The 24,231-nt window shown below is 40.9% G+C and overlaps 1 protein-coding gene across 2 annotated transcripts in view; it reads left to right on the top strand.

The window, feature by feature from the left end:
• LOC114670113 (cubilin-like) overlaps positions 1–15,667 on the top strand; it is a 34,960-nt gene extending 19,293 nt beyond the window's left edge. For both annotated transcript variants that reach the window (XR_013397796.1, XM_077945527.1), the window contains exons 3-6: positions 2,236–2,443; positions 12,255–12,347; positions 12,842–12,947; positions 15,241–15,667. Coding sequence is in view for 1 of the 2 variants with exons in the window: in XM_077945527.1 (XP_077801653.1) it covers positions 2,236–2,443; positions 12,255–12,326 (280 nt within the window). In the remaining variant the exon portion in view is untranslated. The remainder of the gene's footprint in view (positions 1–2,235; positions 2,444–12,254; positions 12,348–12,841; positions 12,948–15,240) is intronic.
• The last annotated feature ends 8,564 nt before the right edge of the window (positions 15,668–24,231 follow it).

Here is a 24,231-nt window from a genome sequence, read left to right as displayed (position 1 = left end):
CAATGTCCTTTTACCTGGTCTCATCTCCTTCAGTCCCATTCCCTTACATGTAAAATGCTGGTTCTGGATAAATTTTTAGATCAGACTTGATTAGCAAGTACATCCTGATTCTACCACTTCTCTGATTAAAAATCTTTCAAATGGATCCCATTAGCCACACAACATAGTCTAACAGCCAAACTCTATATAATCTGGCATTTGAGGCCCTCTATAGAAGACCTCATCCTGTTTTCCCAAACCTAGTTCTCATTATTCTCCTTCATGTGCCCTATTGTTTTCTCAGAGTTACGCTTGCCCATACATACAATGTAAATTCTTGCCCATTTAAACTTGGATCATGAGATTCCTTCAGGCTGGAATTGCCAATACCAGTTCCATTTTTACATGGTTTTATTCTATTTATGCTTCAAGACCCAGATCCAAGTCACATCCTCCTTGGAACAGTCGAGATCCTCGTAGCCCAAAGTAATCTTCACATTTTTCTAAAGCTAGAAGAGTTTTCTGCCTCTTTTACTGAACCTATCATTTTCTAAATTGTGTCATCATTGTTTATCTATGCCTTATCACTACTGATGGATTATCATTGATCTTTTTCTACTTAAATACTAAATATACTTCCTTGAATATTAAAACTATATGTAATAAATAAATTTACCAATCCATTCATACCCTCAGTCATTGTTCTTCTGTACTATGAAAGCCGATAAGTTTAAGTGGTTTCCTTAAGTAACAATCAGTTCACACTGAAATCAAAGCTATTCAAACTTCAAAAACTCCAACTCTCTCTTTAGTTTGCAGGCCTATTTCAGATGAGCAGAATCATTAGCAACATGTGGTTCATCACTGTGTATTGCTTACATTTCAGAATAATTTTGTCCTAGATGCCATCTGTGAATACGTCTATCACGGACTGGGCCTTTGGGAGCATTTCAACTTTGAGAAATGTCTGACTATGCAAATACTCTATGGTTTTGCCTGACTTAGAAGCTATGGACAGGGCAAGCCTGACCTACTAAGTAATGTACCTGTAACAAAAATCACCCTGGCCATTTGCTATCCATTGGATTTACAGTCAGAGTTGAGGAGAGCCACCATTGTTTATGTTTCCTGCCAAGGTCCAAGTACAAAATCTTAGCACCCCCTAATGTTGAAAGCAGTCCTTTCACTGTGAGCAAAAACTGGAATAAGAAAAATAGACTGAAGGCCAATCCCAGTGAAGTTTAACTTTGGAACTAGCAATGACCTGTATTTGTGTAGAATGCAAGCTTTACAGACATTACTTTCAGTACCTATTTAATTCTTATTCCTACTAGGGCTATTTTGAGCTTATTTTATCCTCACCATTTCTTATAAAATTGTCAACAAATTGTTCATCCCTTTAAGCTCTTCTCAAATCATTTCTGAGCTATCTGCTTAGGCCATGGAGTAGACAAAACAAAATCCTATGTTCTGAGAATTGTTTTTTGTATGTTTTTATGGTAGACCATTTAATTATCTTGAGATAATTATTTATCTCTCCTTTGTATTTTTATTCTGAATTATAAAATTTTGATCTCAAAGAAGGCCTTTTCTTCCATAAAGATTTTTTTCTTTAACTTCTCATGTTTTGGAAAAGAAAAAGTTAAATATAGAATGCGGCTGAATATAAACAGGACTGCAGTGTTAAATGCCACTCAGACTCTTTCAATCACACTATGTAAATAAAAGATTTGTTGGCAGCAGTTTTCTTGGTGTGTTGGGTAAATTCTTCATAAATTCAGTTTTCAGTTTGACAGTGTTCATAAAAGCGGAATATAAAAGTAAAACATATGAACATTTTCCACCAGTTTTATTATGCAAAATACTTGATTTTGTATAAAATTGGATTTTTCAAGGCTAGGAAAATCTTCAATAAATCACATCAGCAGTTCCAAAAACATATATAGAACCCCATGTGTTTTCCCACTCAGCAACTCTATGAGTAAGAAGGAGAACTGAAGACTCTGCTCTCAAAGCAAAGAGCGAGGGAGGGAGGGATAGAGGGAGGGAGGGACGGATAGCGGGGTTGGGGGGAGGAAGGACCAAAAGAAGGGAGAGAGAGAGGGAGGAAAGGAGGGAGCCCAGGAGAGAATGATCTGATCATGTTCTCAGAGTGTGACAGAAAATGGAAACTATGTTCTTTTAAAAACCCTCCATGTGCAATGTAAGGTCTGTTCTGTTTGGTCTGCATAGTGATGTGTCTTTGTTTTAATGCAGGGCCTCAGCAAGGATGTGGTGGTTATCTGACAGGTCGAATAATATCTTTGCCTTTCCTGATTCTGATTCGAATGGAATATATGACAAGAATTTAAACTGTGTATGGATCATAATTCTACCTGTAAACAAACTAATTCACCTCACCTTCAATACGTTTGCTCTGGAGGCAGCAAGTACTCGGCAAAGATGCCTTTATGATCATGTAAAGGTAAGGCTGTTTTATTTTTTAACTGAGTCTACTCATCCCAGACTCTAATATAGTGTATTCCAGTTTATATCATTACAGGAAGTTCTGAAAATTGTGAGTACAGGTACTACTGCTTTTTTAAATGACATATTCTTCAATGATGCAACATTTAATATTATAGATGCCCTACCTTCATATCAAATTAATCTTTAACATGGGTGACTCAAATATTTTGTGTGACTGGCTTCTAACATTAGCATTAAAATCTCCTATTCATCAATGTCTTGCAAGAGACGATCTATGGGAAGGTCAATTTTCTGGAAAGAGATACTCAAAGGAACTTTGGCAAATCCTAAAATAAACAATGTCAGTGACACAAATAATCACCTCTTAATTTGTCTATTTCTTAGGCTTATAGATTTGCTTATCATATTATGTTTAGATAGCAAAATGGTCCTGAAATCACATTAAAAGTAAATTAAGGCTGGGCGCGATGGCTTATGCCTGTAATCCCCACATTTTGGGAGGCCAAGGTGGGCGAGTCACTTGAGGCCAGGAGTTCAAGACCAGCCTGGCCAATATGGTGAAACCCCGTCTCTACTAAAAATACAAAAAAAAATTAGCTGGGTGCGGTGGTGGGCACCCATAATCCTAGCTACTAGGGAGGCTAAGTCAGGAGAATCCCTTGAGCTCGGGAGGCAGAGGTTGCAGTGAGCTGATAGCTTGCCACTGTACTCCAGCCTGGGTGACGGAGCAAGACTCCGTCTCAAAAAATAAAAATAAAACTAAAAACGTAAATCAAGAAACTTCTGTTCAATTGTTAAGACTCTTTAATATTAAGTTATTATACCTATCAGGTTATATGGGTTCAGATTGCAAGTTAAGTAGCATCAATCAACATTTACTACTGCACTCTCAGGAGAAAAAGTCTGACAAGATTTCCATTTATGAGGAGCTTAAGTCTGATTGGAAAATTATGGGATGACACATGCAAATTAAGAATGTGCAGTTCAGGATAGTAAGCATTTAATCGCTAAGGAATGCATTTGATGTAGGCTTGAAGCAATGTGCAAGCTTAAAAGGAAAGAAAGTTCATGAAACTCTGGCATGATCAAGAAAGACATGATAGAGTGAGGGAAAGCTTACTCAAGTCAGGAGAGAATTCAAGCAAGGTGAACATTTTCAAAAAGGCACTGAACTTGATATGTGCGTGTTCTCGAAAGAGTAAAGAGGCCTGTAATCCCAGCACTTTGGGAGGCCAAGACGGGCGGATCACGAGGTCAGGAGATCGAGACCACCCTGGCAAACCCGGTGAAACCCCGTCGCTACTAAAAAAAAAATACAAAAAACTAGCCGGGCGAGGTGGCGGGCGCCTGTAGTCCCAGCTACTCGGGAGGCTGAGGCAGGAGAATGGCGTAAACCCGGGAGGCGGTGCTTGCAGTGAGCTGAGATCCGGCCACTGCACTCCAGGCTGGGCGACAGAGCGAGACTCCGTCTCAAAAAAAAAAAAAAAAAGTAAAGAGGCTGGCTGAATTGAAGCAGAATAGTGCTAAAGAGTAGCAAGAAATAAGATGGCATAAGTAGAGAAATACTGAGATTACAAAGGTTCCTGAAAGTCAAACTAATGACTTTAGACTTTGTGTGACTGAAAATAAGGAGTTGTTGAAGGTTTTCCAATGAGTGATGTGATGAGAGCAGTAGCTAGAGAAGACTAATCTGAAATCAGCAGTGTGGGAACTAGAAGGAGAGGAGGCTGGGAGGGCTCCAGGGAGAGGTCACTCCTAGGTGAGGAGGCCACTCTTAGACCCGGATCAGGGGTGCAGCCATGGTGGAGATGACAAGAGAGGTGCAAGAGAAACTTAAGTTCTAGGACTGTCATAAACTTAAAAGAAAATTGTTTTAAAAGAAAAGGAAGGAAAATTTGTGGAGGGAATACCCATTTGAGTACTTAAGATATGCTTATGCTTTTACTATGAAAAGGGCTAAGGCTGGGAGACCAGAAAAATAGCAGTGTGGTTTTGGTGAGAGCAAGACAGACAAATGAGACTGCAGTGGGCAGAGAATAGAATGGAGTTCCAGTGGGAAGACAACTCCTTGAATAGAGAGGACGCAGCAAAGAGCCTTCCTTCCAGCAAGAGAAAGGATGCTTTCTTAGAGGAAGTCAGCATGGATTCCAGAGAGTCAGGCTCTCAGCTCCACGAAAGGTACCCAGGGAGGCAGTTGGAGAGGGCAAAACGGGCAGAAAAAGAAACAGATGCATCATGAAAAAATAAATGTGAAGACCAGGAATAGTGTAGTATCCCTGAAGTCAAGAGGCAGGGGGATTCTTTTACAAAGCAAGAGTGGTCAATATTATTAAATTGTAAAGCAGAGGCCAAGAAAGGTAAAGATGAAGAACAGCCTCGTTCCTTTGGATGACAACCATTTTAAGAAAGTATTGGCACAGAAGCTGGATCAGAGGAGTTCATGAACGACTAAAGGTAACAAGGAATATCAATTCAGGTTAAATTCTCCTTTCTTAAAATGAGATCTGGCCTGCTGGGTGCCGTGACTAACACCTGTAATCCCAGCACTTTGGGAGGCAGAGGTAGGCAGATTGCCTGAGCTCAGAAGTTTGAGACCAGCCCTGGCAACACAGTGAGACCCCGTCTCTATGGAAAATACAAAAAAAGTATCTGGGTGTGGTGGTTAGCACCTATGGTCCCAGTTTCTCAAGAGACTGAGGTGGGAGGATCCCCTGAACCCAGGAGGTAGAGGCTGCAGTGAGCTGTGATTGTGCCATTACACTCCAGTCTGGGCAACAGAGTGAGACACTTAAAAAAAAAAAAATGGTGGGGAGAGACCGAAATGACTAGAGCAGGCCTAAAGCTGAATTCAGAGCTGTTCAAGAGCTCCCCTGGTCTAACAGAAAGGTAATAAGGTTTAGAGACAGACAGTATGGGGACTCAAACCCAATTTTGCTGTCAGACTAGTTTCCTAATCTCCCCAATTCCTCATCACTTCATCTATTTTTCTTTAAATCACATAATAGTACCTCCCATGAAAGGCAGCTTTGGGGATTAAAATTATGTGTACTAGAGTGTTTAGCACTGTGCCTGACATAAATTGTAAACAAATTTACCTCCCTTTTTCTACCCCCCTTGGAGTAACTCCAAATAGGCATGGGCACTACGGAATTTCTTTTTCTTAAAAATTAAAAACAATGGATTTGCATATAAAATTACAATGTCAAGAATATTTTGAGGATGGCTTTGCTAGGAGAGTTGATTGGATTTACTCTCAAGATCCATTTTTATGGAGTGTGACTTGATAATGTCATTAAAATAGCTTGTCATTGTCTGAATTTTTGCAATTCATTTAGGCCAGAAACTGCAATATCAAAAACAAGGAGTTATTTTCTTGCTTCAAAATAAATACCTTTTTTTTTCAAATAAATTCTGTTCAGAACTATTCTTGTTTTCCCCCTTGGAAAAGCAATTTCCTTCTATTGGCAATGTTTCCAACTACCAGTAAACTGGCAGATCAAAGAACAACCCTTGGAATGTGGAGCTTGAAGGTTTCTTTATTAAAGAGATTTTTCTGTGATAAATGGGACATTTGATGCCTTTTAGATTCTTTTTAGAGATTGTAAATCACTTTTTAGAAAAGCTAATTTAACTGAACTCTGTGGTAGATACACAAGTAAAATCATACTAATTCCATTATTCATTCATAATTCTATCATGATTGTTTGTGAAAGGGTTGACTTGGAGAGTAATTACAGTAACTGAATCACCTAGTGAATTGTGCATTTCACTGAGTGGCCTCTATTGAAATCCACATCACATCCATTGCAAAAGGAGTTAGTTGGCAAGGGTATGTGCCAGGCCCTGTACCAGCATCACTGGACGTATAGAGAGCTAAGGACATATCTTGAGGAGTTCCGGCTTCTTGAGGAGCTGTCAATAAAGGGTAATTTTTGTATTTTTAGTAGAGACGGGGTTTCACCATGTTTGCCAGGCTGGTCTCAAATTCCTGACCTCCTGGTCTCAAACTCCTGATCCACCTACGTCAGACTCCCAAAGTAAGAGGATTACAGACGTCTGTGCCCCTTTTCATAGCCAATATTTTGTAATGTGTCCTTTCCCACCTGAAGTGAACATCATCTATGCTATAACATACCCATAATGTAATTTCAAAAAATCACTATAATATCCTGAAGGCAATGAAAAGGAAAAGGAAAGTACATAAAATAGTGTATGTTCGCATATGTACATACGCTAACACTGCTACACAAAGTCACGTAATAAAATAGATACTTTTTATATGTGGAATGGTGCTGAATAACAAGTATACATTTAAACAAATATGAGTGGGTTGCTTTTGCAACCCACATGTCAATAGCAGCATCGCCATCTGCAGCATGAATTTCCAAACTGGTGGAAAGACTCAAAACAAATATTTCTAAACCAAACAAAGTGCAGTCTTCCCACAGCTTACACAATAATTACATTTCTGGAAATTTGGTGCAAAATGAAACTGTAGACAGAAAGGGAGAAATTTATAGGAAAATAAGATAGGAAGGGTTATAATAACAGCTTTCCTTTGATTTCTCCCTCCTGAAGTCCCCCATTTTCATCTCTGAGAGCTGATCTGGGATACGGTCGGCTCAAGGAACAGAGAAAACCAGAGTGCTAGAAAGAGCTATAAGGGGAAGTGGGGACCTGAAGATCAAATACTAAAGAAGGAGCTAATAGATGGCAAGGAAAGTGGTGAGCACGGCATGCAGGCAGATGGGGTCCTAGTTAGTGAAGACCCACAGGGTGGAGGGTAATCCTATGAAAGGGTCAAGTGTAATTCAGTGACAATATAAGCAACATGGGAGACCTACTACAGTGAACCAGCGATTGGCAGGTTTGTAAGGACGGTATTCAGATTGCAGTGTTTTTTGTTTTTTGTTTTTTGTTTTTTTTTTTTAAAGATTAAATGATCTTGAAATTGGCATTCCATGTCATTTTGAAAGATAAATGGTAAAGCAAACGTTTTATTCACGTGTCTTTATTTCTCCCCTCCCCACTTTTCCCTCCACTCTCCTTTTTTTTTAAATGTGGAAGTTTAAAATCCCATCTCACCTTTATTTATGTATTTGTTCATTAAGTGTAAATAATGGGAAAACTTCACTTGGATCGGGAATGCTTTAGTAGATTTGCATCATTATTTAGCCTTTACTGCCGCTTAGTGGTAAGGAAGAGCCGTGAGTTGACTGAGAGAGGATCAATTGAGCAAGTCAGTGAACGATAGCAATGCATCTTAGATATATTGAAGAGTATTAATTGTAATTACTTTTTATGTTTTGTAGGCAAAGAGCTCTTACTGCTTTACACATAAGGTTTATTGAATACACTCTCCACAACAAAGTTTTATGTTATAAGCATTGTATGACTTTTAGTATTACCTGAAATGTAATGAAGTTTGGGCTAGTGTTGTTGTTGGTTGTTTTTGTATTCTGATTACAGAACTGCATTTTGAGAGGCTGAAAATAAACTAAATGCATCCTTAGCTGCTGGCCTAGAAACTTACTTCCCCTGAGTGAAGCTGCACATTTGGAATTGTGGGTGGTAGAACATGTTTAATAAAATACTTTATTCTCTTCCATTATTATATTATGCCTTAATTTGTAGTAATTTATTAATATGTCATATTTCCCTTAAGCTTCCTAATGTCAATACAATTTATTATCATTTTGTATGTTTCTTTTTTATTTGTTTGTTTTTGAGACAGAGTCTCCTTCTATCGCCAGGCTGGAGTGCAGTGGCACGATCTGGGCTCACTGCAATCTCTGCTTCCTGGGTTCAAGCAATTCCCCTGCCTCAGCCTTCAGAGTAGCTGTGACTACAGGTGCCCACTACCACACCCGGCTAATTTTCTGTATTTTAGTAGAGACGGTGTTTCATCATCATGTTGGCCAGGATCGTCTCCATCTCCTGATCTCGTGATTTGCCCACCTTGGCCTCCCAAAGTGCTGGGATTACAGGTGTGAGCCGCCGAGCCTGGCCCATTTTGTATGTTTCTTAATGTCTTGTCCAGAATTGCTGCTCAATAAATGTTTGCTCAGTTAATCTCATTGAATAAAGCAAAACGATGTCATTTTTACTATTAATTAAGACTGACTCTGCATTAGCAGAGTAGGGACTCTGAAGTATTTGTCCCAAAAGCACTTTTTTCCCCCAAAATCATTAGGCAATTTTAGAATTAGAGATTACAGAAAACGTATTGGAGTGAAGTCATTGAATGACCTTGGCTTTACTCATACGTACTCTAACCAAATGGATACAGACTAGCACTAAAATAAGCCATAGACATTGCCTAAACCAGTAGTTAAACCAGAAAAAAATATTCCAAGGAGCACTTGAATGTGTATTGAACTGTTAGAAACCTAAAAGTTAAGAAAACTAAGAATCCAAATGGTGATTGCTTTAAAAAAAAAATGCTAGCAGAGCACCATGGCTCAGTCCTGTAATCCAGCACTTTGAGAGCCTGAGGCAGGAGGGTTGTTTTAGACTAGGAGTTCCAGAAAGCATGGGCAACATGTAAGACTCTGTCTCTACAAAAATTAAATAGGTAAATAGTCAGATGTGGTGGCGTGTCCTTGCAGTCTCAGCTACTTGGGAGGACTGCTTGAGCCCAGGAGTTCCAGGCTGCAATGAGCTATGATTGTACCACAGCACTTCTGCCTGGGTAACACAGTAAGATCCTGTGAACATATACTGTTAACAAAAGTAGCTTCATGTGGTTTGTGTGCATTCTCAAATATTTAAAAGTGATCTGCGCTTTATATGTTGTTCTAAATGCTTCAATAAGATCTCAGATTTCTTTTAGTTTGAACTGTTAATGTATTGCTTAAACAAGTAGGTGAGGCAACTGTGAACCCCGCCTGCTTTCTCTCAGCTCTGCCTCACTGAAGATGGGAACGCAGCCCTCCTCAGTGACACCTGGGACACGTGGCTGCAATGCCCAGGTGACATTCCTGTGGAGAAAAGCAGTGTAGGGCCAGTCTCCAGATGCTCTCTCATGGGTCTTCTGCTTTCACACGAAGCCTGGGAGAAAACAAAGGGAAAATATGTGAGAAGAACCACACTGCCCTTCCCGAATAGACACCTGTTGTGCAGAGGCACGTGCAACTGAGGACAGAGCTCAGCATTTTAAATTAAATTTGCACATAGTTTCTGCGACCTCATTTGACAGACTGTTTTTGAGCTCCCATTTTCCTGTTCACTTAAACCTAAGGGAATACTCACATCAGCCAAGAGGTGACTTTGTTGCACTGTTGCTCCTGTATCCTCTTATAGCTGTCACAATGACACTGATATCACACAGTGACATGAACCTGGATGTAGGGTACGGTGCATGCAGAAGAAGAATGTGCCATGGTTAGCCCAACAGTCATTAAATGAGCTAAACTTGTGATAAAAGAAAAAGAAACACGTGTCAAACACTACATTCAAGGTACCCAGAAGTGAAAATGGAATAATCTTGACCAATTCATGATGGTAAAGCCACATTGCCTGTGTCATTCATGATTCTTCTCTATAATCTGTGTTTATGGAGTAGATCTATGTACAGCCTCCACTACATAGAATAAGGTTCAATTGAATGTGACAGAAAATCCCCCAAATAACAATCCCTTAGACAAATTAGCATACTTTTTGCTGATGTAAAATCAGACAGAGGCTTGGCCATCCAGATTTGGTGTGGCGGCTCTGCTTCATAAGCCATCAGAACTCCGCACTCCCCAGAACTCCGCACTTTGCCCAGGGCACAGCTCCTTTACTCATAGTCACATATGGCTGCTGGAGCTCCAGGAAACACAACTGCATCCCCAGCTGCAATCATGAAAAAGGAGAGAGAGAGGGAAAAAAAAAAATAACAAAAGAACTCCTCCAGTAAGGAAAGTCCCTATAAGTCACAGACAAACAATTCTGCCTCTCTCACTTTCCCAGCTTTAGTTCCACGGGCACATTGTCCTGCAAGGGAAGCTAAGAAGTGTAGTATTTACATGGATGATGATGTTATCAACTGAATATGTGGGGCTCTAGTAACTAACAAAAAATGAGAGGATAAATATCCGGAAGAAACTAGGATTTTTAGACACACAGAACACTCATTCTAATGATTCCTTTTTAAGAAAATATTTTACATTAACAAGAAAAGACTTGTGAAATCCAACAGAACACTGAGAAGCATATGAATGTAATTCAAAGTAGGAAAAACTTTAATAGATTAAAAATATGTGAAGGGAAACTTGGAAAAATTAGTGATCAGATAAATGGCACAAAAGAGCACTTTACGCCAGGCGCGATGACTCACGCCTGTAATCCCAGCACTTTGGGAGGCCGAGGTAGGTGGATCACCTGAGGTCAGGAGTTCAAGACCAGCCTGGCCAACATGGTGAAACCCCATCTCTACTAAAAATACAGAAAGTTAGCTGGGCCTGATGGTGGGCGCCTGTAATCCCAGCTAGTTCGGAGGTTGAGGTAGGAGAATGACTTGAACTCAGGAGGCAGAGGTTGCAGTGAGCAGAGATTGCACCATTGCACTCCAGCCTGGGCAAGAAGAGTGAAACTCCATCTCAAAAAAAAAGGACACTTTATATCAATTTATTAATTTTAGAAATTTGGCTTATGCCAAATTTAGTAGAAATATATGTGGACGTGTTCATGTTTTATCTCAAGGATGCAGACCCAGTTGGTGATTTTCTTCATACTTAGTGAAAATAATTATGCATATACTTTATGTCCCGTCATCACATCCTGGGCATATTCCCCTGACAAGAAGCCACAGAGGACGTTTTCAAAGATCTTATTTGCAATGTTTATTGTACTGAAATATATACTAAATTTAGATAACCTTTACTTGGAGATTTTATGCATAAGATATGGTTGTGTTTCTTGTATACATTTATATTTATATACATACATATGTATATATTTCTCTATATATATCATAGCTTTTACACACAATGTCATATAAATGTATTTGCAGGTGGCAAGAGGGCCCAATGGTCCCTAGTATAAGTGTATTTGCAACTGTTTTTTGTGTGTGCTTATTTTCTTGTTGTGTTTATTTTATACATTTACATTTATAGATGTATATATTTTTCTCTCTATATTATAGTGATTACACACAATTTCATCATGATGTAACATAGCTATATTAACTATATATTTTATAGGAAATGGATATTTGTGCACATATATGCATACATACATATAAACAAAGCACTATTAGTAGGCCTCAAAAACAGTGTTGTGTGAATACAGTGAGCATATTCTAAGAAGTGGATGGCTGTCTATAAATAAATGACTTATGCATTCTATTTCTCTCACTCCTGCACTTACCAAGATGAAGGGGTTTTCCCAGCTTTCACTTGAGTACACTCTTGGAAATGAGATTCTCTTCCTTTGATTATTTCAGGTTGACAAATTTATACCAAAATAGTGGGTTTTTATAATCAATATCTTTAGGATTGATTTTCCTAAATATTATTTTTTAAAATATTGAATTGTATCCCTTGTTTGTCTTTTATTTTCCACAAGCAGATGAAACTTCCTCACAAGCCGATGGAAGAACCTGTGCGTGTCACTTCAGGGAAGTTACATGGCAGCGTGGAAGTAGAATGAACCTACACATTTTTAAAACATTTTTTTACTTTGGTCCTTGGAGGACCTAAGGGGCTTGTAAAGAAGAAGAAGGGGGTAGACTGTGAGTCTGCAGCTAAAAGGGGGAGAGAGATGACCCAGCAACCTAGAGAAGCAGGAAGAAAGTGTTTATTCTACCTTCCTCTCCTCCCCAGAATTCTGCAGTGTCTGGAGAAGAGCAGAGTGGTCTCCAGTCCCCAGGAGAGGCCTGGGCCAGACCCTGCTGAATGCAGAGAGTTATCTGCAGGGTGAGTGTCCAGGCAGACAGGACCCAGGGCAGCCTCAGAGAAGACTCCCCCGGTACGGTGAGGTGTAGAAGTAGCAGTGAGCCAGCACTTCTGAAGGAGATGCCTGAGCTCAACTCTTCTTTCCTGAAGAGGCTTTGCTCCTCAGGAGTCCCTGTACTTCTCTTTCTGCCAGACTAAACCTAGCTCCCACACACTTACTGTCAAGGCACATGATGACTCTATAGCACCCCCAGGAATCATCAAAATCCGAACTAAAGACCCAGAGCATAGGCAGTTGGCTGCTGAGTAACCCCCAACAAAGGCAAGGACGGTAGGTTCCTTGTAGACCTCAGGTCTTACGACTCTCCAGTGAGGAGGGAGGAGACTTCAAATGATTCCTGTCACCCAGACCTCCTCCCTACAATGCTCATGCAGAGGGGATGAGGCAGAAGAGCCACTGCCTGCCTTGCCACTCACCTCTAATACTTGGCTTTATCCTTTGTGTCTCATTCTAGGACTATTTATTCGTTTCCTGGTGCTCTAGGACACAGCAGAGAGAGCTGACTGGATGTTCCGGGATGAATGGAGATGCTAAAAGCCTATGGAACTGGGTAATATCGGGTGATTTTTCCATTCAAGTCTTATCTGGTTGGTACCTCCATGAGATTTTAAAAATAGAAAAGATGGGGCTTTCTGTAGGTCCATGCACTTCAGCCTGGCCTTGGGATGCAGAGGCCAGCTGGGAAGCTAGCAGTGTTTCAGGCCAAGGCTAGATCCCTAGCCCAGGGCCTTGGGGCTCTCTGTAGCTTCCTGGCTTGTGCATGTACAGTTCATATCTGATATGGCAGCATCACATCACTGCACAAGCTAAGTTTTAGTTTGGTGACAGACACTATCCATTCACTGAGTCAGCAGTGTCCAACAGCCTTTTTTCTGACATGGTTTTCTTTGCCTGCCACCTATTTTGGAGTCTAGAAAGCCAGAACTCTGTTTTCCATGTGTTTTATTTTTACGAAAGAAACCTCATGCACCTGACTCCTCACGTACCTCAAGAACAACTGCAGAGTTTTCTCAGTCCAGATGAAACTGGCTGGAACAAACTTCCTCAGAATTGAGTAGCCTTCAGAGTCTGACCCATTTTCCTGATTCCTGAAAATTGTCAATGGTCCTCAGCAGAGACCTTCCCTGGCCTCACTGTCCCTTCAGCCTTTTGCCATCATGCTTCTCATGCACTCACACTGCCCCCAGCACATGCTGAAGGCTCAGACCTGGCCGTTGTTTTTTTTCTGCACGAAGGCTCTTCTCCACCCACTTAAACGGGACACCACATATGCTCTTAAGGTGTTCAAAAGGAGAGCACCAATCCTGACTGCCAGGTTCTTGGAATGTGGACATCTTTTGCACTGGAGGGTGACGGCACCTGGGCTGGGTCTGGTTAAAGTGGTGAGCTGATGTTTGCCATCAGTGTGGGGTCACATGGAAGTGACAGGGTAAAACTCCTGTGGTTGGGCTGGGCATGGTGGCTCACACCTATAATCCCAGCACTTTGAGAGGCCGAGGAGAGCAGATCATCTGAGGTTAGGAGTTTGAGACTACCTGGCCAACATGGAGAAACCCCGTTTCTACTAAAAATCCAAAAATTTTCCGGGTGTGGTGGCCCATGCCTGTAATCCCAGCTGCTGGGGAAGGTGAGGCAGGAGAATTGCTTGAACCTATGAGGCAAAGGTTGCAGTGAGCCAAGATCATGCCACTGCATCTCAGCCTGCGTAGCAGAGTGAGACCACGTGTCAAAAAAATAAAAATAAAAATAACCCACAAAACAAAACAAAACATATTCCTGTGACCTTTGTGGCTCCCTTTACGTTAGCAGGTGGCAAGATGGCCCAGTGGCCCCTAGTGTAAATGTGTTTGCATCTGTTTTTGTGTTTGTGTGTGTTTATTTTCTGGTTGTGTTTATTTCATATATTTAAATTTATATATGTCTACCTATTTATCCCCATATATTGTATACATGTGTCTGTATATATGATATCTCTATTTATTGAGGTATAGATATATTGTACAGGCCAAGGGTAAACTTCTCCTTTGCCCTCTTGAGTTTCTCTAAAGTAACATTTGACCAGAGGCAGATTACTCAGAGAAAAAGCATGCAAATGTATATACATTTGGAATATGTGCACATGAAATATACAGAATATAGGAATTCAGACAGAAGCAAAGGGTCGATGTTTTATGACATCTTAAGGTAACACAAAGAATAGGGGCATGGATAGTGGCAAAACAGGGGATGCTGGCAAAACCAGTTAACAGAGGAGACAGAAAGGCCTGGCTAGGAAACGTGGTCTTGTTATTTACAAGAATCGTCACCGGTAGTAGCCCTCAGAGAAAGAGTTGGTAATTTTTTTTTCTCAGACCTTTAAAGGTGTCAGACTCTCGGTTTTTTACATCCAGACAAGGGAGGGCCTCAGAGCTTCAATTATGACTCTATCAATGCAGCTTTTCTACAAAGTTGCGAATCTCACCTGCAAAAGACAACTTTGCAGGGCTCCTTCTGATTGCAGGCCCTCTGAAGGGTCATCTCAAAATATGTTAAAGAAGTATATTTTGGGTACAATATTATAGTTTCCGTGTGTGTGTGTGTGTGTGTGTGTGTGTAGATGATTTTTACTCTTTTGCATAGAGAAGCAGCACCACAGTCTGGTAAAAAGCACTATGGTATTGTATGTAGAAATATCTGTATATCAGTTTTAAATTATTTCTATGTTGATGCACATATTCACGTGTCACATAGTTCATGAGACATTTTAAATGTTCATATTTGTGTGTATATTTATTTCTAGTTATATCTTTGCTTATGTCTTCTATGTGTGAAACGCTCCAGACTTACAGAGTGTCCCACACTGTTTCCTAATAGCAGAGATTCCAAATCCCTGAGCCCCCACTGAGTGAGGTTCCTCTGGTGAACTGGGAAGATGCAGCTGTGCTGAGAAAGCTTCACCTGCTCCTTTGTAGTTCAGTCAGCCATGAAAGACACCCTTGAATGCAACCACCTAAGAGCACCTATGCTGATTGACAGGTTCTGGCGATGTGGACAGCTTTTAAGTCAGAGGATGATGGCCTTTGGACTGGCCCTGCTTCAAAGGGATGGCTGAGTGTTTACCATCTGCAAAGGGGTCATGCAATGTGGCTTTTTGGCTCCATTCCAGTAGGTGGCAGCATTGCCCAATGACCAGGAGTGTAAAAGTACGTGCATCTGTGTGGGGGTGTGTGTGTGTCTTTGTGTGAGATTTTTGGGTTATGTTTAGTTTATTCGTGTGTATGTGTGTATATACCCACATGCTTGAGGGTTTATGATGTATATATGAATATATATACATATCTATTTGAATATATGTACATACATACATATTTGAATATATGTACATACATACATGCATATTTATAAATAAATCTATGTGATTATATATGTTTACTAAGTAATACATCTTTTTATGTATTAATTTACATGTGTAGGCTTTCTTGTTCTTGCCTGGAGGCACACCACCACAAAGGCAAAGAGCTCTTAGAAGTTTCATGTATAAATATCTATGTTTTAATTTTTATTTATTTATGTTGATACATATATTTATATATGTTATCTATTTCTTCATATATTAAAAGTATAGACATGGATTTGTGTATGTGTTTGTTCGAATTATGCCTCAACTGGTGTCCTGTGTGTGTGAAGCACTCCAGACCAGCAGACCTCACTGCTCCATTTCTTCAGAGCAGCAGTTTCCACACACTGAGCCCCACTGACAGTTTATCCCCTGGGAGAGTGGAAAGGCACCTCTGTTCCATCTGGTTACTACCTCCCTGAGCTTCAAAGGACAGAAGAGACAGGGCTTTCTTTTGGGCGTAAGACAATACAGTTTTCAGCCTAGACTTGGCGACCCAAAGTCTGTGCAGAAATCTAGCACTGCTGCTGTCCCAAGGCCAGATGCCAGGCCCGGAACCTTAGGGATCCCGGTGGACTTTCGACTTTTGCAAGTGCAGTTCAGCCTCCTGGAACACACCTGCCTCACCCACAAGCTGGGGCCGAGTTCTTTGAAAGGCATCATCCATCCCCTGGGGATGGCCATGTCCAGCATCTGCCTCTAACCTGGTTTTCCTCATCTACCATCTACACTGTGGACAAGAAAGCTTTGTCAAGCCAGACCCATTTCCATGATTCTCAAAGTTTTGGAAGAAACCTCAAGCCTGGGGGTTCTCAGGTGTCTTTTTATTATTATTATTATTTTTTAATTTTAAATGGAGTCTCGTTGTCACCCAGGCCAGAGTGCAGTGGCGCGATCTTAGTTCACTGCAACCTCAGCCTTCTGGGTTCAAGCGATTTTCCTGCCTCAGCCTCCCTAGTAGCTGGGATCACAGGTGCCCACCACCACACCTGCTTTTTTTTTTTTTTTTTTTTTTTTTTTTGTATTTTTAGTAGAGATGGGGTTTCCCCATGTTGGCCAGGCTGGTCTCGAACTCCTGACCTCAAGTGATCTGCCCATCTCAGCCTCCCTCCCAGGTGTCTTTAATCCAAGTGTTCTCTGAGTCTGCCCTGGTTTCTCAAGATGCAGCTGGAGCCTGCCATAACGGGTTCACACAGGTCTATGCAGTCTTCAGAATAAATGGGGGGCCACTTTCCTGGTCCCCAAATGCTCTCAGGAGCACTCAGAGCCATCCTGTTCTGGCCGTGCTGACCCTCGGACCTGCAGCCCCCTTACACCACCCAGACTCATGCTGTGCCCAGTGCTTCCTGTGTGTTCAGACTTCGCCTGTTTTCATCCTCCTGGAAAGCCTCTTCTCCACCCACCCAAACCGGGATGCCTCTCTATGTCCCCACCTCAACTATCAAAAGAGGAGCCCCTGTCCTGACTGACAGCTTCTGGATAAGTGGGCAGCTTTCCCACTAGAAGATTATGGCCTTTGGGAGGGATCTGGTCAAAGGGCCATGTTCAGGGGTTTGTCATTTGTGGAGGCTCACACGGAACTGGCAGGAAAGGAGCCTTTGGGCCTTTTGTTTCACTCCACTGCCAGTCTGTGGTAAGGGGGCCCAATGGCTTCTCGTATAATTGCAAGTGCATCTGTGTGGATTTGGGGTAACTTGTTTGGGTTTTCTTTATTTTGTACGTAGAGACTTATACATATATACCTATATTTACGTATTTGTTCATACATATTTTTCTATATATACAGATTATACAGAATATTTGCATTCACTTATTTATATGAATATGTATATATTTATGTGTGTGTGGATAGATAGATAGACAGATAGATTTTCTTCTTGCCTGAGTGGAGAAACACCACCATGGACAGGCAGAAAGCCCTACCCAGTTTCCTGTATAAATAAATATATATATATAAAAATTTATTTATATGCTGATACATATATTCACATATGTTAAATATGCCCTTATATCTTTAACAAACACATGTTTCTGTATGTGGATATATCTATTTCTCGCTGTGTCTTAGCTGAGACCCTGAATGTGTGAAACTCTCCAGACCAACAGGCTGGGCTTCCCTGTTCCTCCAGATCAGTGATTTCCAAAGCTGAGACCCTACCCAGTGTTGATGATTCTCTGGCCCAGTGGGAAGATGTAGTTGTGCTTTTGACTTTGGGCGTCAAGGCCATTGGTTCCTTCAGTGTTTGGGGGAAGTCATGCTGCTGCTCTTGGTCCCCAAATGCTCTCAAGGGCACTCAGTGCAGTTTCACTCTGGCCTGCCTGTCCCTCCATCCTGTGCCATCTTACTGAACCTGCCTTTCTCTGCTCCCAGTGCATCCTGAGGGCTCAGACCCTCCTTTCTCTCCATGAAAAGCCTTTTCTCTACTCACCAAACTAATTGTATTGCCCCTACCTGAAGTGTTCCAAAGAAGCCCAGCTAACCTGATGCACAAGTTCTGGGAAACTGGCCATTTTTCCCAATGGAGGGTGATGGCCTTGGGACTGGCTCTTGTTAAAGGGCAATGGCTAGGTGTTTCCCATCCATGACCAGTGACATGGACCTGGCAGGAAAGGACTCCTGGTGGCTTTAGGGTTCCCTAGGCTGCTAGTAGGTGGCAAGAAGGGCCCCGAGGCCCAATGGCCCCTAATATACCTGCAAATGCATCTGTTTGTAGTATGTGTGGGTTTTTCATTGAGTTTGGGTAATGTTTATTTTTTATATATTTATATTTATAAATTTATTTTAAATATATGTATTTATGTATAAATATATATAATTAGACCAAATATTCAAATTTATTCCTTCATAAGAATCTGTATATTTTATGTTTTCTAATCATCTGCAAGAAAGAACACCAACGTAGGCTGGCAGAGAGTACAGCAAAAATCTATGTCTACACATCTATATTTCTATGTTGATACACGTGTTTACATGCTACATACTTCCTTATACCTTTAAATGTAAACACATTTATGTGTGTGAATATATTTATTTCTAGTTATATCTTAGGTGGTGCCCTGTCTGTGTGAAACACTTCAGACGAGCATGCTGGGCTGCACTGTTTCTGCAGATCAGTGATGTTAAAACACTGAGACTCTACTGAGTGTTGATCCTGTGGTCACGTGAGAAGATGCAGCTTCACGTTGGACGTCAGATCAGAGACATTATTTCCCTTGGTGTTTGGGCCAGCTTGCACATACACTTGTGGACATCAACAGAGAGTGCTGACCAGCTGTGTTGGCATGAATGGGAGCGTCAAAAGCCTATGATACCTGATCAAATTAAGTGTTTTTCCATTCGAGTTCCACCTGGCCACCGTCTTCCTGAGCATCTAATAACAGAAGAGATCACCCATTTTTTTGGCTTTGCAGCCATGCATTATCCAGCCTTGTTTTGACAAGCACAAGCCAGACAAAAAGCTAACAGTGTTTCCAGCCCAAGGCCTGAGGGTCGTCCGTAGCATCCCCACTTGAGCAAGTTCACTTGAATCCACCACAATGAACCGCCTCAACCACAAGCTGGGCCCTAATTTTGGGACAGGCATTATTCATCCAGCTGGGAAGGCAGTGCCGAATACTCTACCACTGAACGGTTCTTCCTTGTCAACCACCTACATTGCAGCCCAGGGGTTTTGTTAAGCCAGACCCGTTTCCCTGCTGCTCACACTGGTGTGAGGCCTCAGGCACATGGCTCTTCTGTTGCCTTTCTGCCTTTCATCCAGGTGTTCCTCAGGCTGCCACGAGGGGTGCTCTAGACCCACTAGATTCTGCCCTAACAGGCTTTCTCAGTCTGCATCCAGAAACTCTCAGGGGCACCCCGCGCGGTCCTCCTGCTGCCCCTCTGGCCCTGTACCACCATAACCCACTACAACTGCACTGCCCCCAGCACATTCTGAAAGCTCAGACCCAGCATTTTCTCTTCTCCCAGGAAAGCCTCTTTTTCACCCACCTGATGTGGGACACCATTGGATGCATCCACCTTACATACTCAAAACATGGACGCCTAGCCTCATTGAGAGGTTCTGGAAGTGTGGGCAGCTTTTCTACTAGAGGGCAATGGCCGCTGGGCTTGTTCTGGTTAAAGGCCAGTGGCCATTTATTTGCCAACTATAAAATGTCTTATAAAACTAGCAGAAAGACTCCTGTGGTCTTGTTTGATCCCTGTGCTGCCCCAAGGTGGCAGAAAAGCACAGTGTCTTCCAGGGAACTTGGCAGTACATCTGTGTGTGTGTGTGTGTGTGTGTGTGTCTGTGTGTCTGTGTGTCTGTGTGTGTCTGTGTGTGTTTATGTGAGATGCTCCAGGGAACATGGAATGCATTTGCGTTGTGGGGTTATGTGTGATTATGTGAGATTTGGGAATTTTTTAAAATAAATATTTATCTTTATATATATGGAGAAATACATGTTCATATATGTAATTACGTGTAGTATCTCTAGTTATATATACATAAGTTGCCTCTCACCTACATGAAGAAACACCATCTCAGACTATAAGACAGCATCACATAGTTTGTGTGTAAACATCTCTATTTTAATTCTTATTTACTTATATGTTTACCATATATTTACATATGGTATATAGTCCTTTATATATTTAAAAATATACACAGTAACTTGTGTGTGTATTGGTTTCTTTCTAGTTCTATTTTGGCTGGTGCCCTCTGTGTGTGAAACACTCTGACTGACAGAGTGAGCCACACTGTTTCTCCAGATCAGCGATTTTAGATTTTAACATCTAAATGTCTCACAGACACCTTTACCAGCAGTTTGAATATCCAACCCATATTCATCTTCCCAAATCGAATTCTGTATAGACTCTCAAAATATGTCTCTCATGTCCTCATGCCTTCAGAATTTATTAAACTGCCATAGAAAATAATATTACCTTTAATTTACTTTCAAGGAGATCTGCTAGCCTGCTTGAAATTAGGCCCCCCTCCCTCTAAGGTATTCCTGCCTGAGAGGTGCACCTTGGGCCTCACGTGTGCTCAGTATCAGTTGCTCAGGTTTGATCCCCTTTCTCTCTGCTCCCTGATGACCCTCCTTCATGAAAATGAAACTCCAGTGTACACAGAAGTTTTTCTTCTTTACTTGTTCCCATGAAAGGAGGTAAACCACCCCAAAGAACCAAAGGTCAGGTTATAATATTAATAATTATTTTTTTCAAAGTCTGACCATAACAGAAAAGTACAGTGTAGGAAGTAAGTCACAACCCAGACCCGAGCCAAGACACAGCTTGGCCTGCCTTCCCCACTTGGACTTTCCGCCTCACCCCTGACCTGCTTCCAGTGGCTGGGCCTAGTTTACCAGCTTCTTCTGAAAATGCCTTAGAAATCTCAAGAGCTCAGAGTGAAAGTCAAAGTAACTCCTGGCTCCAGAAGGAGAAGGTGACTTTTCTTCATTCTAATCTGGAGCCTTCTCTATCAGCTTCTTAGGGACATCATAATACAATACCGCAGACCAGATGGTCAAAACAACAGAAATGTATTTTCTCTCAATTCTCTAGGCTAGAAGTCTGATATCAATGGACTGGTTTCTTTTGAGGCCTCTCATCTTGATTTCCAGATGACTTCCTCACTGTGTCCTCACCTGTTCACCCCCTATTCTGTCTTCTGTGTCCTAATGGCCTCATCTTAAGGGACACCAGTTATATTGGATTAGGGCCCATCCCAATGATGTAATTTTAACTTAATTACCTCTTAAAGGCCCTGTCTTCGTATACAGTCACATACATGAGGGGACATAATTCAGCCTGTAACACCTTTCTTCTGAGTGTTCATTTTCTGCTGCAGGATAGTTTTTGCTGGAATGACTGATAGTATTAATAGGAATAGCCATTCTCTTCAGAGGTGACCTTATCCCCATGTATAGGAGTATGCTATAGCCCTGTATTTTCAACTGGAAAAAAAAAAATCCAGCCACATGATAGTCAGACATAAGTATGTTATCCAAAACTTCCAGTCTTAACTGATAATACATTTGGCAATGCATTGCTTATTTTGGCTATACTACAACACATATAGGCCTGTTTCTTTTTAGTTTCTCAGTTTCAAAGTTTTGTAGCATCTCCAGGTCACCTTTTCACCATTGTACTTATCATGTAATATTATATCTGTTTACTTGTGTGTTTTCTCAAGTAAACTGTGAACTCCTTTAGTGGGACTATATTAGGCCATTCTTGCATTTCTGTAAAGAACTACCAGAGACTCGATAATTTATAAAGAAAGGGGGTTTAATTGGCTCACAGTTCTGCAGGCTTTATAGGAAACATGGTGCTGGCATCTGCTCAGCTTCAAGGGAAGCCTCAGGAAGCTTACAATCATAGCAGAAGGCAACGGGGGAGCAGGCACGTCATATGGTGAAAGCAAGAGCAAGAGAGAGAGAGGAGAGGTAACGTGGGAAGGTGCCACACACTTACACAACCAGATCTCAGAACTTCCTCACTATCACAAGGATGGCACCAAGGGCATGGTGTTAAACTATTCATGAGAAATCTACCATCATGATCCAGTCACCTCCCACCAGGCCCCACCTCCAATACTGGAAATTACATCTCAACATGAGATTTGGGCAGGGACAAATATCCAAACTATATCAGGGGCTGTGTCTTATGGATTGTGGAGCTCTTAATGCAGTGTGCAATACACAATTGGTGCATAGTAGGTGTTTAGTGGGATCATAACTCTGTGTTCACTTAATGGTTCATTCAATAAGCACATATTGAACACCAACTCCTTCCTGGGCAGCATAATAATGTAGAAGAAAAAGCAACTCGTGGTTTACCTGCCTTTATCTCTCATAATATTCAGCCCAATTACCCGAAGACAAGTTAATAGGTACTGTCTCCTTCTTTTGTATGTGTTTCCTCATGGCATTAGAATTGTCATAGGTATGAAAATTCAGTTTGAGTGGCACGAAGGACAGAGCTATCAAATTAGAACAAGGAGATTAACCATCTGTTCTAGCTGCACCATGAATCTCTAAATTCTAGTCTCCACCTCTGCAGATTTAGGAGCTGGTCATCTTTTATGTGGCTTCCAGCTTGGACATTCTATATTATGTAGAAAAGGTTGACATTATTTTGAGATGAATTTCTTGAGCAATTTCATCTGTATCACCTGACTGAGGGTCTGAATGCTAAACAGTAAACTATAGAGGGATTATTATAATAGATTAGTACCCCAGGAGGATCCCACAGGTTTTGTTACTCTTTTAATTGAAGGTATTTGATAATTTTACTGCAGTCATTTGTTTCATGCTTGAGTGATTTAGAATAACTCTTTTCGGTATTCTCAAAATAGGAGCAAAAAGAGAACCAAAAAGAAATCCTTCTCTGCTTGTCCTATTGGACAATCTGCTCCTACTATACACCACAAAGAATCAAAGACTGTATTGTTATTTAAGTTGCAGACATAAATTTTATTATGCAGTTTTGCATAAGATGTCTATAATTTTCAGGGTAGAGCAATCTCACTGAGACTTCAAGATCTTGCCTATCAGCTTCTGAGGTTGGCCTGGATTCCCTCCTTAATATCACCAGACCCTGGTAGTCTGAGGTACTAGAAGGTTCTGGTTTGAGCTGGCAGAACATCTGCCTTGTATTACCCTGGCTTCAAAAGGTGTTCTAGGGGTCAGGTGTCACAGAAAAACCATGAGTTATGAGGCTGATGTGACAAACCTATAACTCTAAGAACAGATAGAGAACTAACAATAATCATGTTCAGATAGAGAACCAACAAGAATCATGTTCTGAAAATATGAGACAAGATTTCTGGGAGATAAAAATATGACCAGCTTATGAAGTCTTAAAATAACTAGGACACTGGCATTTTTAATCCTTCCCCTAACTTATCCCCCACAGAGTAGGTTCATCCATAAAACTCTGTGATCCATAAGTCACTTGTTTTTTACATATAGCCCAGTGATTTTTTAAATAAATGGTTTGCCTTTTGGTTTGTAAATATTTTAAACTTACAGAAAGGGTGTAAAAAAAAAGTAGCACAAAAAGCACTCAATACCCTTTACCCAGGCTAAGCTATTGTCAACATGTTAATACATTTGATTTATAACTTCTGTATACTTTCTGGACATTTATTGATAAATCATACAAATTATGGAACTTTAAACCTAATGATATCAATATAGTTTTCTAAGAAAAAGAAGATTCTCTTAAATAATGACAATACAGTCATTAACTTCTATAAATGTAATCATGATAACAATATTTTTATTTAATTTACTTTCTGCATTCAACTTTTTTCAAATGGTCCAAGAACAGCTTTAATAGTGTTTTTACCCCATGAATACCATTTTCAGTCTTGAGTTGGGCATTACATTTAGCTATGATGCCTCCTTACCTTTCTTTCACCTGCAGTATTCCACTGATTTCTGTTTTTCTTTCTTTTTTTTTTTTTGAAATTTACATTTTT

Source organism: Macaca mulatta, chromosome 9 (assembly GCF_049350105.2).
Source record: "Macaca mulatta isolate MMU2019108-1 chromosome 9, T2T-MMU8v2.0, whole genome shotgun sequence".
Lineage (NCBI taxonomy): Eukaryota > Metazoa > Chordata > Mammalia > Primates > Cercopithecidae > Macaca > Macaca mulatta.
Note: the sequence above shows the minus strand (reverse complement) of the source record. Positions and strands in the feature narration are given on the sequence as shown.